We start from the raw sequence: 17,675 nt of genomic DNA on the forward strand, positions 1-17,675 counted from the left end.
GAATCCAAGGGGAGAGGTCGGCTAGAAGCTCCAAGTCTAGAACTCTCCTGGGCCCTGGCCTGTGCATGTCTCCCCGGCCGTGTTTAATCTGTATCGTTCCGCCCTAATAAACCATAACCCTGAGTGTGGCAACCTTCCAGAAAATTATCAAGCCTAAGCGTGGTTTGGGAGCCCCAGACTTGCAGCCAGTGTTCAAAACGAGGATGGTCTTGTAACCTGTCCTGACTTGGCAGGACATGCCCGGGTCAGTGTGCACCGTGTGTCTCTCCTTGACTTGTCGGCAGAGAGCACCCCGAAACGCCGCCTCTCCTGCAGCGCATGTCGTGGTTTCTTACACCACTCCCAATAGGAGCCCATCTCCCTGGAGAAACACTGAACGCAGGAAATGCCCACGATGAGCCCCGAGCACCTGGCACTGCCCGCAAGGAAGGAAGGGCTCCAAACCAAAACGCGGCACCCACTCAGGGTGTGTGGGAGCCAGGAGCCCGTGGAAGAGCTCCCAGCGGCCAGAGCTGGAGCGGGTCCAGCCTCAGCAGGTCGTGGTGGATTCCAGCCCCGAGTCTAAAATCAACATCCACGCGTCACACAGACGTGAATAAACGACTGACGAGTCCGTGGGGAGAAGAGGAAACTCTCATGCAGATGCTCCACGTGCCTTCTGTGGCCGCCCATCCTCCGGGAGGGGCACACCGTCCCCCTAGGTGTGGGCTGTGCACGGCGACCTCCGGCCACAGAAGACGGGGGGGAAGAGTGGTGTGGAGTGGAGGGGCTGGACAGACTCCTCTCCGCCGGGGCCACGGTCAGCACCAAGGACGGTCATGGTGATGAGACGGAGCCTTGATGTGTGATGGGAATGCACGTGACCTCTGTGGCCTCCCTCCCGACAACCCGTGTCCCCAGTCCAATCACGAGAAGTTATCATGCTGACCCCAGGGGAGGGCCATCCTACAAAATGCCTGACCAGCCCTCCTCACCACGGTCAAGGTCACCAAGGCCACCAAGAAGAGTCTCAGAAACTGTAGGGCAGGCCCGGTGGCTCAGGTGGTTGGAGCACCGTGCTCCCAAGGCGAGGTTGCGGGTTTGATGGTTGTTGTGAGCTGCGCCCTCTACAGCTAAGATTGTGAACAACGCTCTCCCTGGAGCTGGGCTGCCGTGAGCAGCCAGAGGTCGGCATGAGCTGCCACGGGCTGCTGTGCTGCCAGGAGCGGCCAGTGTGAGTGGCCGGCAGCCGCAGAGAGCTGCCGTGATCCATTGTGAGCGGCTGACCAACAACTGGAGAGCGACTGCCTCAGCCGGGGGAGCACAAGGCTCATAACACCAGCCTGGACCAGGAAGCCGTGTCCTACACAACTAGACTGAGAAACAACAGCTTGAACCAGAGTGGGGGGGGGGGAGGATGGGACATAGGAGATGGCGGGGGGGGGGAAGTCTGAGAAACTGTCACAGCCCAAAGGAGCCCTAAGGGGACATGGCGACCAAATGTCATGTAGTGTCCTGGATGGGATGCTGACAGAACAAGGACAGTAAGTTGAGGACATCTAAATACACTAGGAGTATCAGTCGATTCTCACTCACATTTGTTACTTACGTGTCAGTACTGGACCCTTAACTATGACACAGGTACCACAATGACCTAAGGCGTTACTCGGAGAAACTGAGTGTGAGGCCATGGGAACTGCCTCCGCCACTTCCCTGTGAATCCGTAACTATTCTAAAAGCACGTTTAATCAAACAAACAGCCGATGCACTGAGTGGGGACGGTGACCCCGTCAGACGCGGGCTCAGTGGCTGAGGGCCAGCCTCTGACTGAGCCCCAGTAAGCTCAGCAGTTCAGGCGCCATCTCCCCTCGGGCCCCAGCACATTCTCAGATGAGGAACCGGAAGCAGGAAGAACACCTGACCAGTCACATTTTTGCTCCAGAACCGGATGGAAGCTGCATCTCAGGCTCAGCTCCAGTGCCCCCCTCATCTGGCCCCAATGTCCTGGGTGTCCCCGCTTTAGGAACCGACCTGGGACCATCTGGCTCTGCAGTGGTGGCCTGAGCAAGTCTCCGACACCCCGGCTGTGAAAAGATGGGACCCAGGCTCTCTCTCCTCAGAGGAAAGTCAGTGGGAGAGAACTGTTTTCAACAGCAAAACGAGAGACGACAGTAAACCATGAAGGGCAGGCGACGCAGCCAGAAACGTCCTCGAGTCTTTCCCAAGCCCCTGCTGACCAGCCGCCTCCGGAGGCCAGGCCGGGCTTCCTCCAGCACTGCGTCATAGGGAGCAGAAAGAGCCCCAAAGAACGTGTGGTTCCGGGAGGGAGGGGACAGCATCCAGGGGTGGCGCTGGGAGCAGCTGCCACGTGGCAGCGCCCTCGCAGCAAGCCGGCGGTGCAGCACCTGGCGCTTCTGTGCCGGCCAGGCCACTCGTCCCCTGGAGAGCCACTGCCTGCTCTCCTGAGGCTCCGGCCAGGGAGCCTGGGTCTCTCCTGTGTCAGGACCGGCTGAAGTGCTCGCTGGCCCTGGCCCGCCCGCCCCTCCTCGGCTCTGGAAACAGGCAACGGCTGCAGCGCCAAGCAGCCAGCCCTGTCCCGGCTGTCGCAGCCCTGTCGCTCTCCAGGCAGCTGAAAACGGACACTCACCTTCTGGCGTGCGGCCGCCGGGCGCCAGCCTCCAGCTCCAGCAGCTCGGGGAGGGCATCCCGCAGGGGCTGCAGATCCCCCACAACCACGGTGGCCCGCCGCCTCCGCTCCGCCTGGCGCTTCTGCTCGGCCAGCTTTATGGCTTCGATTTCTGAGGAAGGGGCACGGGGTTAGGGGGCTGCCTCGCGGGTGGGCAGGCCACTCTTTTCTGTCCTGCTGGCACCTACAAGCTGCCTGGAAGCCGGGAGGAGGGCCGGCTCCGAGCTATTTTCTGCCTGATCACAAAGTCGCCTTTTTATTACAGGCTTGATGATGAGACTGGAGCCGCAGGCATGGAGACTTGTCCTCCTGAAAAGGGACTGGGGCCTGGCGGCCGGGCCATGTGGGGGCTGGGGGAGCTGCAGTCACACAGGTGGGTGGGGGCATCACCTCCTCCTCTGCTGGGAGAGTCCCCGCAGGAGGAGGTGACAGGAGGTGACAGCGGGGGAGGAGACGGGAGCCTGATTCCTGACCATGCACCAGGTCAGAGGGGCCAAAGCTGTGGGGGTGTCACAGAAGGGAAGGGGGCCTGGAAGTGCCGGGGGGTGAGGCGGTAGTGGGGGCAGTGGCCTGTGCTCTGGACAACCACAGCTTACGTTTTGATTCACATTTTAAAAGGTATTCATTTCAAAACTGCTAATAAAACATGAACGCGTGACTTCCACAGTGGGGCTCGGGGTTTGTGTGCAGATCTCGGACAGAGGCCCTCCCTCGCCCAGGGAGCCACGGCAGGCCAGTGGCTCAAACACCGCCAGAGGCGACGCCCACAGGCGGCCGGAGGCTGCAGCGCGACTGAGCAGCGCTCACGCTTAACCTGCTCTGCGTCGTTTCCTCTAGAAAGAGGCTCGGTACTGAGAACGCTCCACAATGAGGACAGTGACAGATGTGGGGTGAGAAGACCATCTCACCCTCAAACCCTGCAAGGTCTATTGGGCTATAAATAACGAGGTGCAGACTGAATCACATCTAAACAGGGCACTAAAACTGCCTTCCTGACAAACGGCCGGGTGGACTCCCAGCCGGCCCCTCCAGAGCGACAATGCCCACGTGGGGCTGACGGCTGTCCCCTTGTGTGGGGTGGCGACTGCAGCTTGGCACTTCAGAGGTCGTGGACGCCTGTCAGCCTGCAGGGCGGGGGCAGGAGGTGATGACAGCACAGCACCCAGAAGGGCCCTGGTGACCACCAGGAACGGAACGGGGCTGAGAGGAACTGGGGGCCTGGATGGCAAGCCCCACACGAGGACAGACTCAGGACAGCCCCCGATTAGCACAGAGAGCGTGCGTGGGGCCCTAGGAAGTGTGTGAAAGGTGAAAGCACGTGGGGACCCTGACAAGCACTTTCAGAAGAGGAGAATTTCCAGAAACTGACCGTATTCATCATCTAGCAGGAGAAGCGCCTGGCAGGCTTCCCAGAGGCCAGCGGGGGCAGCTCCTTTCCTCTCCCAGCCTGTGGCCGGGGCAGCGCGGCCCAGAGCAAGCTCGGAAAGGCCCACCCTGACTGGGCCCAAGGCAGGACACACACCTGGTCCCTACCACGGTCCCGTTAGGAGTGGCCCAGAGGCCATGTAGCAAGGTTGTTCCCCTGGCCCCAAAGAGCTGAGTCTGGGGGACAGACCGCCCTTCTTCCCGAGCCCACGCCATCCCTCAGAGCCCGGGGGTTTTTTGTGAGCCCAGGGGCATTTGTGAGATGACAAATCGGGACTTCCCATCCTGTCAGAACGGGGGTAAACAGTTTGCTCAGCACCTCATCACACCAAGCACCTCTTCCCAGAGTTCAAGCACCCTGGGTGGGAAGGGCTGGGGGCCTGGGCTGGGGGGCCGGTGCTGGGGGGACTCGGGCTGGGAGCCTCAGGCTGGGGGTCTGGGCAGGGGGCCTCGGGATAGGAGCTTCGGGCTGGGGGCCTGGGCTGGGGGCCTGGGATGGGGCCCTGGGCTGGGGGCCTGGGCTAGGGAAGAACTGGGAGGGGTGAGCTCCAAAGCCGCCATTCCCTCACAGGTTAGACTGGCAGACCCAGTACCACCGCCTCACGGGACAAAGGACAGCAAAGCAGAGTCCTGTGGCCCCCAGGATGACCAGCAAACACTAAACAAATCCAAGTCAGAGCATTTTAAATTAACGCGTGGTGTCCAACGGGGTGTCTGAGGCATGCAAGGATGGTTCACGCTGGGAACGTCTGCCAGGCGGCCTGCTGCAGTGGTCACTCAGAGGGCAAGGCACAGTCACGGGAAGTGCCAGGAAGAACCCGACAGAACTCACTGTCCACTCACAATAAAACCGAACAGCAGAACGTCCCCGATCTGATCAGGAGCCTGCAGAATGTCACACGTGTGCTGAAACGCCACCACACTCCATTATGAGGCAAAATGGGAAAAGGACGACTGCAGCCTAAGCTGTCACAGCCGGCGGCTCAGCGCCCAGGGTGGTGGAAGAGAAGGCCTCTGCCTAGGGACACACAGCTGTCGTGACAGCCCCCAGGAGCCAGCTCCGCCTGGGGACAACCAGCTGTCGTGACAGCCCACAGGAGCCAGCTCCGCCTGGGGACAACCAGCTGTCGTGACAGCCCACAGGAGCCAGCTCCAGCTGGGGACAACCAGCTGTCGTGACAGCCCACAGGAGCCAGCTCCAGCTGGGGACAACCAGCTGTCGTGACAGCCCACAGGAGCCAGCTCCGCCTACCCAACCTACAAGTGTGACACAGCCTCAGTCAAACCTCAACAGGACTTTCACCAAACCTGCAGAGTTGTTCCAAATCTTATTTTTAAGACCAAATGGGTAAGAATAACCAAAATATTTTTGGAAAAAAACATGCAACAAGAGAGTTAGCCTACTGGATATTAAAAGCAAATTATGAAAGAACAGAAATGCAAACAGACCCACATGCGAGGGGAACTTGCAGGAGGCAAGGACTGGAAGAGGCACCTTAAACCGACTGCTGACAGGCCCTCCTGGGAGAAGGGTGGATCCCTCCCTCTACGATTCCTAAAAATTAATCACCCCAGAATTAAACATGACAAGTCAAACATAAAGAGAAATCAAAGGCCAAAAAAACACAGGGAGAGCAGCTCAATTCCACTGCAAATCAAGGAAAATGACAACGCTGGATGCCATTTGTCACCTGTCAGACCAGCAGATACCAAGTGCGAGCAGTCTGGGGACCCCAGGGGGCAAGTGCCAGACCCTGGCGGACAGCTGGGTGAGGGCAGCCAGGGGGGCGGTGCTGGGCCCACCGAGGTGGGCAGTCTGTCTGGCAATGCCTCATGGACCTGCCTCCCGCTCTGGGTGCTGGGGACACAGGTGAATGGGAGGGAGCGGAGTGAAGGCTGGCAGCGGGGGCGGCTGCGTGTGGAAAGGCGTGTGGAAGCCACGGGAAAACGCACACACACCATGCATCATAAAGCCCCCCTCAGCACACACACAAGTGAAGAGCGAGGTCTGCTAGGCTAATGTCACACCACCCGCCAGCGCTCGCTCCTGAACAGAAAGCTGGAGGGGAGTCTGCTAGTGAGTGTCTGTGGGATAACTTATTATATTTGCAATTAAAACATGACTCTGCCCTCAGAGTTGGATCCCAGCCGGCGGAGGGAATGCCGACAATGGTGAGAACCATGCATTTCAGGGGTGTCACTTCCGTGCCGATGGGCTCGGCCCAGGGGCGTTCTCAGTGCCCTCTCCGCTGGCCCCCGCTCCTCCACTCCTCAGCCCTGTGCCCCACACAGCCCGCGCCCTTCCCCTCTAGCCAGAGACAGCAGTGCAGGGAGGCAGGAGGGAGAGCTCAGGCACTGACTGCCCCGGTCCCTGCCTCCTGGCTGTGCTCTGAGGCCCAGACCCTGGTAAACCTTCTTCTGGGAGGGTGACTCCTGCAGGCCAGGCTGGTCCCGGTTTCCTGAGCACCTCCACTGGCCCCCTCCACGCCTCTGGACCTCATCTGGGCATAATCCCTTCATTAACTTCTCTGCAGGAAACCCATTTGAGGGTGCCCGCCCTGGACTGACCCACAGGCTGCCGTCTGTCCCACGAGGAGCAGGCCTTCACAGCCAGTCCTCTGGTGAGCAAACGGGGAAAAGTCCCTTCTATCAACTGGGGCCTAGAGCAATGACAATTAGGGGGGCACCTCCAGCAGCCTGGCGGGGGGGCTCATTCACCCTAAGTGGTTTAATTTAAAACTAGCTTGAGGTGCAACCAGAGAGTATTTCATACGCAAATCAGGCCGCCAAAACCAACCCCGGGCTATGCTGCACGCGGGGAAACGTTTATGGGCTGAAACCTGCGTTTCTATATGGTGCCCAGGAGGGCTGGTGCCAGCTCCCTGAAAGCCCACCCATGTCCCACAACAATTCAGAAGACAGATGACAAGAGAAGCGTCCCTGTCATCCCCCCCTTACTTCCCAGCCCGTGTTTGCTAATCTACAGAAAATTGCAGGCAAGTCCATTGTAAGGCGGGCCTCTGCATGCACCACTGTGGCCTGGGGTCCCCTCCTGAACTAAGCAGCTTGCAGGACACTAGCATGACCCCCACCCCGCTCCCCAAGACCAGGAGCAATTCTCCGGTCTTCTCTCAACACTGCGCCCAAGGCTGGAGCCACTGAAGCAAGATGAGGAGACTTGAAAACGTGAGTTTGGGTGGAACATATAAAACTGGCTCTATTTTAAATGGTTCCAGAATTTATGTAAACAATTCTAAGGGAGCTACAGAATAACTGCCAGAGCTAACACACGATCTTAGCAAGGTCAGAGATACAAAACTAATATTTAAAAATATACTTTTACATTCTAGCAGAAAATTGGAAAATGAAGCTCTTGAGGATTCCACTTGTAACAGCTTAAAAACTGAAAAATAGTAATGAGCTTATCAAAAAAACCCATGTCAGACTCTACCTACACACAGATGACAGAAACTAAAGAAAATCTAAATAACTGGAGAGATATACCAAGTCCATGGACTTAAAGAGTCAACATTGTTAAAATGGCAATTCTCCCAAAATTAACCTTACAGAAATCCCAATCATAATCCCAACTAGATTTTTGGTGGTGGTGATGGCTTTTAAGAAATTCACAGGCCGGTGGTAAAATTTACACGGAAGTGCCAAGGAGCTGGACTGCCTGAAGCAATCTTAAAACAGAAGAACTGAGTCACGACTTATTCTGAAGTGACCGCCATGCAGACCGACCGCCTGGTATTTGCTGAGGTTCCACAAGCAGTAGGAGGCCATGTGACTTGGCACACAGACACCAAAGCAAGCGAATGAGGAAACAAGTCTTCGTAACAGTGCTGGAACAACTGAATAGCCACACTGAAAAAAAAGAAAAACCCAGGAGAATTTAACCAGTACCTCACCCCACAGACAGACAGCAATTCAAGAGGGATCAGAAACTCATAAAAGCCAACAGTATAGTTTTTGGAAGACCATAATGGCATCTTCATAACTTGAAACTGGCCAAAAATTTCAGGGAGAGAGAGAGAGAGACAGAGAGAGAGAGAGAGAGAGACATGTTAAGAAAACTCCTCAAAATTTAACTTCCAGTCATCAAAGAAAAAAAAAATCGTTACAAAAATGCACAGGCAAGTAACCACGTGGGAGAAAATGATCAGCCACACACACCTGCCCCAGGACTGGTGCGCAGGTCGAGACCGCTTGGAGCTCAGTAACGAGACGGGAAAGGGCCTCTCCGCACCGCGCATCAGAGGACGCACGAGCGGGCAGCGGCAGACGTGAAGGCGGCGGGCCGTGGCCGTGAGCATCAGCCCCACAGAGCCACTCCACTGCCATAAGCCAGGCTGCGGCCAGAGCGCCGACGTCGGTGTGGGGTGCAAATGTATAACCACATTAGAGAAACGTCTGGTAGCTGCTTGTAAAACTAAACATACGAGCACCCTATGACCCAGCGTTCCATTCCCAAGTATTTACCCAAGAGAAATGAAAACATACGTCCACAAAAAGACTTGTAAAGAATGTTCACAGCAGCCTTAGTCAGAGTGGCTAAGAGAAAAGGCCAGGTGTCCGCCAGCAGGAAAGTGGGCACCACACGCTATGTCCATATAAAGAAGTGCTTCTCAGCAACAGAAGGGCACTGCCCCGGCCACAGGCAGCACAACGGATTTCAAAAACCAGGAGAGCACATCCTATGTGACTGCATTCCCATGCCATCCAGAGCAGTGACCTTCACGGGACCCACAGAGACCACACAGTGGCTCCCTCTGGGCAGTCACAGGGCAGCTGGGGACAGTAAGGTTCTGTATCCTGAAAGGGATTTTGGTTGCACGGGTGTATGCATTTGTCACGCTTAAGATTTGCATTTCATTGCATGTAAATTTTACCTCAAAATAAAAATAAAAAGAATCATTAACAAATACTGAACTCTAGCAGAACTCTCTGGGAGAAAGTGTACTGATGTCTGCAACTTACTCTGAAGACAACATGTGGGTTGGTGGGTGGACAGAAAGAAGGGACGGACACGTGAACAGTATGTGACAAAGAAGTGTCCATTGTCAAATCTAGGCGGGGGGGATAACGGTGTCCACTATAAAATCCCTACTTTCTTGTACAAAATTTCTCATAATAAAATATTAAGTAAAATCAACTTGGGAAATGGTAGCTAAAGATATATTCAGAGGGTGATTTAAAGCCCTTCACTCCTAAACAAAACATATAAAAATAAATGGCTAAGCCACTCAAACAATCCTAAGGAAAGCAAGAACAGGGTACTAAAATAACAGAAACTATTTTAGAAAAGAAAACAACAGAATTGACAAGTAAATACAAGAATTAATCCTTGGAATGGAAGAGATAAAAAACTAATCAAAAATTAAAGAAGGTAAATACCAGTAAAGGTGATAAACAGGATACTTAATAAGGGGAAACCAACAACCCTTTCCTGAAAACATTGAGATTCAATTAGACGATTTTATGGGAAAATATGAGTGGCCACGACTGACTCCAATAGTAAAACAAAGACCAACCACCGTGGAAGAAAACTTAAACGTCACCAAAGAACTGTAACCCCCTCTGCAAAGACCATCTGCACAACTCCACGGCACTGACCGTGACAAACAAAATGAGGAATGGATCAGTTCCTGAAGAAATATCCAAAGTGTGATGGAAAAATAAATAATTGTAAAGAAATGAACAAATTAAAAATGTGTACTTTCTTTAAAGCCTTTAAGGAGAAAATAACACACATCATACTTTAACCGTGTGAAAACACAAACAAGAAAGGACAGTCGTCCCTCGGTATCCGCGGGGCACGGGCTCCAGGGCCTGCCGAAGGGACGGAAGTCCTCAGACACTCACGTCCTTCTATTAAACGGGACACTGCTGGCAGGTAACCCACACACACCCTCCCGAGTACTTGAAATCACCTCCAGGTTACTGATGACACCTGATACGCGATAAATACTGTACCAGCAGTCGTTACACTGGGTTGTTTAGGACATAACGAAGACTTGGTCAACGGTGGGCCAAACACACCACGGTGGTCCCCTAAGATGACAATGGAGCAGGAAGAGTCCCATCGCCTGGTGACATCGTAGTGCTAAATAACCTACCACGTTGCCAGTCGTGTGACAGCATGGCACATCCACACAGTGAGATGACGGACGACATGTCACTGGCCTGCGCAGCCACTTTTAGGCTGCCCTCTCTCCACCTGAAGTCTGTTACACAGGGGCCGTGTCACGCGGCCGTAGCCTCAGCATCTCAGGTTTCCATCTCCGTGCCCGACCGGACGGACTTGGTTTTGTGCACCAAGGTGCCCTGCGGCCCAGGGTGGCCCAGGCTGTCCCGCCCAGGGTGCCCTCCCCCAGGACACCGTCCTTAAGTGGTGTGTGACTGTATCTCCCATCGAGGTTGCTGACCTCGGATGCGGAACCCACGGACACAGAAGCCGACTGTACCCCAAGTTAATTTAAAGTCAGCAGGATCACACTACAAACATGAGAGTAAGAAAAGTATCACAAAATAATCTTCACAAGAAAATCTTTAGAAAAACATCAGCAAATATTCAGCATCATGAAAAGTAACTGTTTTCCAAAAGAAAACCAGTGGGAGTGGCCCCGGGCCTGCTGCGAGGCGCGTGGCTGGTAGCGCACGAGCAAACCCACCCTCACAGGGGTGCAGGGAGAAGGCCGCGTGACCCCACAGGCCCCACGTCCTTGCACACACGGCACCGTCGCCCAGACCCGTGTGGGACACTCACCCTTCACATAGCTCCGTGTCCTTCAGTGCTCGCAACCAGCACGTAGCCCTTCTAATTACAAATGCATCGTGGGGCCAAAAATAATTGTTTTACACACAAGGTGCTGAGGGCAACGACTTCTGGGGACCATTTCCTAGGGAGGAGTCAGTCAAGACTTTGCAGAAGCTCATACCGGGTGACAGGACCACCCCCTGCGGGCCATCTGCTGGCCCATCGCAGGCCATCCCCGGCATGCGGCCAGGCCACCCATGTCCCCAGAACACCCACCAGCCACCGTGGTGGCCCCACCAAGGAGCGGGTTGGCCGGGGGCCCCAGAAGGGAGCCTGTGCCGCCCAGGACACAGGGAGGCACTCACTCTGCAACCACCTCTCGTGTCTCAGCTTCCGTTTCTCCTTCTTGGGCAAAACAGCCTTCATCTCAGCACCTGAGGACAGAGCACAGGACACAGCGCACGTGGGTGACTGAAGCGTCCCCTTCCCCACAGACAACACCTGAAGCTCCCCTCCCACGGAGCCAGGAACAGAGCTGGGGACACCATGGTGCATGTCACAGGTCAGGAGGGCGCCCTAAGCACAGCTGCCCTCTGAGGCAAGGCTGGCCCTCACCCACGCTCCCTCCCCCCCACGACCCCAGGATGACCTTCAGGAGCACAGCCAAGGGACTGCCACACAACTCTTGAGCACGCGAGAACTGGGCGGGCGCCCCATGGCACCAAGGGTCCCCTTCTGCTGAGCCCAGGACCTGGCCTCACAGTCCCCGACTGCTTGGGATGTCTGAGGCGGCGCTGCCCGAAGCCAAGGGGACTCACTCAGGTGAGCCCAATCTGAGCACCCAGGGGTCCCACACCTGTCATCGATCCATCAGGTACTAAGAAAACCCACTCTCCACACGTGCCTTCTTCCGGAGCCCTCTGTTCACCCTCGCCTTCCCGAGTGGGGACGTGTCCCCAGCCTCACCTGCCAGCGTGAGGGGGTGGAGCACAACACATACCTTCTCCTTTGTCCCCAGAACACCTGTGTCATCGAAGCACAGGCCACCCAGTGGACCCTCCCACTGCCCGCCCTGCTCCCACTCGGCTTCTGTCCTGTCCGCCCAGCACTGGTCAGTCTGATGTCCTGGTGATGTCACGAACCCAGGTCTGTGGCCTCCCTCCTCATAAGCCTGTCCTCCCCTGTCCACTAGGGTGGGCTCAAGTCTGTCCCCCAAGTTCGTCGTTGAAGCCCTAATCGCAGCACCTCAGGATGTGACAGTATTAGGGGAGGGTCTTTCATGAGGTCATTGAGATCAAATGAGGTCTCTGGGGTGGGCCCTGATCCAATATGACAGGTGTCCTCATAAAAGGAAGCGATCAGGACACAGAAACACAGGGACGAGAATGTGAGGACATGGAGCAGACGCCGTCTGCACACCCAGGAGCGGCCTCAGCCGGAACAGCCCTGGGACACGTGGATCTCGGCCTCCGGCCTCCAGAAATCGGAGAGAATGAATGTCTGCTGTTTGAGCCCCTGGTCTGTGGTACTTGTTCCGGCTGTTTGAGCCAACACACCCGCCTTCTCCTGAGTAACACGGAGCACTGCGCTTCCCGCCATCAGCCAGGCCCGGGTCCCCTTCCCTGTAAGCAGGCCACCTGTGACCCTCGTCTGCCCAGTCCCCATGAGGAAATGCAGCCATGCAAGTGACCAGGCCAAGGTCCCTCACCGATCCCCTGGGAGGAAGAGGCCACACCTGTGACACTCGCCCAGCACGGACCTGGGCGAGCATTGGGCACCTCTCTGTCAGTGAGCCCATGACAAGTCCCACTTCGCAGATGAGAAAAGCGAGGCTCAGAGGGGCCGCGTTGAGGGGAACAGCTGTGGACCAGGCCTGGAACAGAGGACGACAGGTGGGCCCACAGCCGGGGGCCTCCGCGGCAGGCAGAGGGGAGGCGAGGCACAGGATCCTGGTCCCCACCTGGCACACTCGGGGTGGGAGGGCCGAGAGGCCGCGGGGTGCCGTGCCCTGGGCATGAGCCACCGCCCAACGCTGCCAGACCTGACTCCCAGCCGGACCAAGAGCCACCCTGTGTCGACAGAAGCCGTGGTGCGGCCTGAGGAGGCTCGGGCAGTGCCAGCTGGTGCATCAGGCGGCACTGGGCTCCCGGGCACAGGCTGGAGCAGCCAGTGGGGAAGCTGCCTGCGGCCAGCGCGCATGCGGCCCGGGCCCGGGGCGGGAGCGGGTGCTGCCAGGCCTGGGAGCATGAAGACCACACAGCCCGACTGCTGTGTGCCCACGTCAGGGCTGTGGCACACGGGCACAGAGGTGGGAAGACATGAGTGGGAGACAGAGACGCTGGAGGCGGCTGGCAGCGTGTCTGCCTCCAGGCGGCCCCACTTCCTGTCCTTAGCGGTCCCCAGAGGTAAGGTGACTCCAGCCCAGGTCACTACATGGATGCCCACGCCTCACTCATCCTGAGTTCTCGTACCTTCTCCTGGTGCCGCAGCAGAGCCACGGCATCTGAGAACCAAGTCCTGCCACCCATGTGGTGACCCTGTGCGCCAGGAACTCGTGTAAACCCTGGAGCCCGTGACGGCAGGGAATGTCACCCTTTGTCCAAGACGGAGGTCGTCGTGCTGAGTCTCCTGGTCACACTTCCAGACACCCTGCAGCTGACCTACTGTGCTCCTCACCCCCGACTCCCAGCCCCCACCACCAGGAAGGGGCAGCACTCCCGTTCCTCAGTCGCTGCTGAGGATGGGGGGGGGCGAGGGGGAGTGAGAGCGTGAACAGGGCCCAGGGCTCAGCGTAGGCGGTGGGGATCGGCTGCTCCTCCAGCTGCTCGGAGCGACAGACACCCCCGCCCCCAGCCCACACTGCACCTCGCCCCCCAGCTGGGCACAGCATCCGGAGGGGCAGCCAGGTGCAGGGCAGGAGGGCATCTGTGCAGCATGTGTGGGTGTCAGAGGCCTGGGGGTGGGGAGTGATGTGTCCCCGTGGCTCCACAGTGTCTGACCATGAATGGTGCCCGTAAGAGTGAGGGACATCTGTCTGGGGTGTGAGACCGAGCAGTGGGGGCCAGTGACAAGACGGGGCTGACCCACACGTCCCCCAGGAGAAGGCGCAGGGCGGCCTCTGAGGGAGGCACAGTGATGAGACGTGCGTGGGCAGCTCTCTTAAGGGCTCAGGAAGGTTTCTCCACACTATCCTGCAACTGTCTATAATTCTGAGTTAATTTCAAAAGAAAACGTCTCTGAGCAGTGGTGGTGGCCCAAATCGTGACACCCTGTACCTGAGCACACAGGCAGGACGCCTGTGCCGTGACCGCTGTCCAGCACCCATCTCCACGGCATGGGGACAGGACCCAGACACGCCGTGCCGCGACACAGCAGACGGTGAGGAAGGTTCCAGCCCTCCAGGAGTATGGGGACCGCAGGTGGCTGGGCTACAGGGCTGAGCTTGGGGAAGTCCTGGGCCCTGGGGGGCAAGCAGGCACTGCCCCCAACCAGGCACAGGTGGCCAGGAGCCCCACTCACCTCAGCATCCTTGCCAGGTGCCCCAGGGTGTCTGAAAGGTTCCAGAAGCCACAGTGTGGAATGAGACGGAGGCAGGGGACAGGTGGCTGAGCCCTAAGCAGAGGCCGTGCCAGCACAGGCCTCGGGCAGTGAGCACTGGTCCACACACCCTGCAGGAACCCGCCTCACACACAGCCAGGACACCCACCTTGTCAGCCTCCAGGCCTTGGCAACGGCCCCCACCCTCGGGCCCAGCCTAAGGCACCTCCACGGCCTCCGGGCGCCAGCAGTAACCTCAGGCGTGGGTCAAAATGGTACCTAGCACCCAGAGGCATGGACTGGAACAGACTCAGGCACAGGTTGCTTTGTCAGGAAAAGCCAGAGGCGAGATGCCACTGTGTGTAGCAAAGTGAGGGGCTCTGCAGCTCTGACTACATACAGATACTGCCTGGGCAGCTATCTGACCCAGCTGAGCCTCAGTCTTCTCACCCATAAAATGGGAGTGCAACCAGGACCAGCGTGTCGTGCTCTCCGTTCTCAGGAAGGAGCCTCAAAAAACAGAATGAAGACCAAGTCCAAACAAGCAAACCCATCTGCCGGCCCCAGTGCCACCCCTCCCAGGCGGCCTAGCCCCTCTCCCAGTCCTCATCAAGTCACCATGACTTTCGCCAGTGCAGGACAGTCAGAGGACAGGAAATGGTTTTGCGGGCGTTGCGTTTCGGGGGGCTATGATTAATGGGAGACCACGTGACTACGTCCTAGTAGAACTGTAAGGAAAACCAACACGCAATCGGCTTTTCTGTAAACGACATCAGAAGCTGTGCGAAAGGACCTGGGCACAGGCAGCGGAGGAAACTGCAGGCTACGGAACAGCAGCAGATGCAGGCTGCTGTGGCCTGAGCCACAAAATGCAACGTTGCTCACAAGCCGTCATGCGATAATCACGGTCTCTTCACAGCTTCTTGGTAAATGCAACCTAAAACACACATCTGGGGAGAAGCAAAGCAGGACTTGTTCACCTCCCTCTTACATCAAAATAAGGTCCCAACGCATGAAATACATAAAGAAAAAATAAAGCCACAGAAGTACTACAAAAAACAGAGAAGAGTTACAAAACAAAGAAAACAGATGTGACTACATACAAATTTAAAATCCTTGCAGGGAAAAAAAATTACACAAACTAACTCAAAAGGCACTACCAAAGGGGGGCAAGCGTGCAGATAACAAAAGAGGTCCTTCCTATGTAAACAGCTTTTCCAAACCAGTAAGAAAAGCCTAGGAGAAAACGAGGAAAAGGGCACAAGTGGACAGCGGATGGAGAAACAGGCTAACGGATGCTGGTTCTAAGGAAGAGCACACTTCACACAGCAGAGCCCGCTGCCCAGCCTCACACGGCATGGGCCGCTCTGTGCCCCCCAGGCACAGCCGAGGCAGACTCGTGCGGGCTGAGTGGGCAGGAGCTCCCACGGGCAGCGTCTAAGAAGGCAAACTGACCTGCCCACCAGCATGTTCAATGTGCGCTTTGACTCAGCAATGCCACTGCTCTGGTTTCATCTGCAGACACACTTCCTCGGGTCCACAAAGCTGTGTGGACACAGCCATTCCCCGAAGTGCTAGTCTCGTCCTCCAACAAACCTGGACACCTTGAAAAGGAATGAGGCCACTGTGTGCTGAGCGTGGCCAAGACCGTGTGTGGGGAAGTGAGGCCAGGGCACGCCCCATGCGCCAGGACGCGTGCCACGCCGAGGCCCTGCCCTGAGTTTTCACTGGCACGCGGGCCACGCTCCAGCTTCCTAACAAGGAGATGGTGGTGTGACACGGGCACAGAGGGTGCAGCTCCCCTCGGGGACACTGGAGGGGAGGGGAGCGAGCACCAGGCAGCTGGAGCAACCAGAACACAGCAGGACCACAGGCTGGTGGCCCCACCGAGCGGGCAGCTGCAGGGACTGGGTCCCTTCGTTTGCTCTTTGCCAGGCTCCTCATTATTTAACTGCACCTGTGTGATTAGGGGCCAGTTAAAAACCCAAAGATACAAAACACTGGGGACACACTGCACTAATCAGAGACACGTCCTGGAGACACCTGGCACCTCACAGAGCCCATGGCCCACATCAACCTGTCCCCAAAACACACCTCGAGCCTGACTGCTAAGGCAGCTTTCGCTGATGAGACACCTCTCCTAGGATGAGCGCAGGGGCCCCAGAGCACTGAGCACATTAGAAGCACACAGTCTAAACCCCAGGGCCGGCTTCTAACACAGACACCGTGGTCCAGCCACGGTGCAGCTTCTGCGGCTGGAGAGGGTTGTGGGAAGGCTATCTTCCTCCAGAGGTGGGCCCGGGGGACACAGCGGTCCCTGTGGGTGCAGGGCCTGGCCTCCAGTGCTCCCGTCTGGGCACACGGTCCTGCCCCAGCACGATGGGAGTGAGTCCTATCTGCGCCCCCCAGGCCCATCTCCATCACCTTCCCAGGTTTCCAACAGCAGGGACAGGCTCAGCGCGAGCTCAGACCACTCTGGGTACTGCTGGGTGGCCAGCTCCTTGCCCTTCAGGCCCGACCACCGGCACGTCCCTCAGCACAGCCCAGCCCAGCGTGCGCACATATGTCCTCACAGGTGCCCACGCACCAGGGGCCAAGGCCTCCTGCATACCAGTGCCCAGAGCTGGGAAACACATAGTGGGACACGACGTGGCTGCATCCTGTCCCAAAGTGGAAGAGGGGGGATTCATGCACAGGACAGGGTGCACCCACACTGACCTCCCCAAGTCGACACAGACAGGGCAGAACCAGGCCCCACTCCACCAAGGAGGAGGCAGGGACCCCCCTCCCGCCCCGTCCAGCCCCACAGCGCTCACACTGCCCCAGCCCTTCCCCCCGAGCCCAGGCAGGTTCCTCCAGGGGTTGCCTCGTTGCCCTTCCCTTCCCTTCCTGTTTGTTAAAGACCAAGATCCACGCAGACCAGGTAGAACAGCCCGCAATGGGGCCCCTCCCGTAGCCCCCAGGTCACTGCAGGCCCAGAAACCCAGTGTGTGAGCACAGGCTGCTACAGACCCAGAGCCGGAAGTCCATACCTGCATTCCAGCAGGCAGCCAGGAAACCAGGCTTCAGGCCGCGCTGGCCAGGATGGCCCTGGAGGCAGTGGGGCCCCAAGGACCTACTCCCCATAACAGCCAGCCAGGGCCCAGGGGACAGGCAAGGAGCTCACAGCCAGCAGCCGGTGGCCTCCAATAGCGGGCAGCACGCACACAGCAAAGAAACAGGCTCCCAAACGTGGTAAATGCCACCACTCAAGACCCCAGGATGCCCGTCCGCTGTCTTCAGGGGGCC

At 57.4% G+C, this 17,675-nt stretch overlaps 1 protein-coding gene across 6 annotated transcripts in view; it reads right to left on the reverse strand.

Annotated features, from left to right (window-relative positions):
- Window positions 1-17,675, reverse strand: part of SLX9 (SLX9 ribosome biogenesis factor) — a 50,372-nt gene that overhangs the window by 17,934 nt on the left and 14,763 nt on the right. For 5 of the 6 annotated variants that reach the window (XR_016019720.1, XR_012493355.2, XM_074323781.2 and 2 more), the window contains exons 3-4: window positions 11,216-11,284; window positions 2,627-2,777 (exon numbers count right to left, since the gene is read on the reverse strand). Coding sequence is in view for 4 of the 6 variants with exons in the window: in XM_074323781.2 (XP_074179882.2) it covers window positions 2,627-2,777; window positions 11,216-11,284 (220 nt within the window). In the remaining 2 variants the exon portion in view is untranslated. The remainder of the gene's footprint in view (window positions 1-2,626; window positions 2,778-11,215; window positions 11,285-17,675) is intronic. The other variant, XM_074323815.2, reaches the window with a different exon arrangement.

The sequence above is a fragment of the Rhinolophus sinicus genome, chromosome 17, assembly GCF_057876585.1.
Source record: "Rhinolophus sinicus isolate RSI-liver-muscle chromosome 17, RSI-T2T, whole genome shotgun sequence".
In the NCBI taxonomy this organism is placed as follows: Eukaryota; Metazoa; Chordata; class Mammalia; order Chiroptera; family Rhinolophidae; genus Rhinolophus; species Rhinolophus sinicus.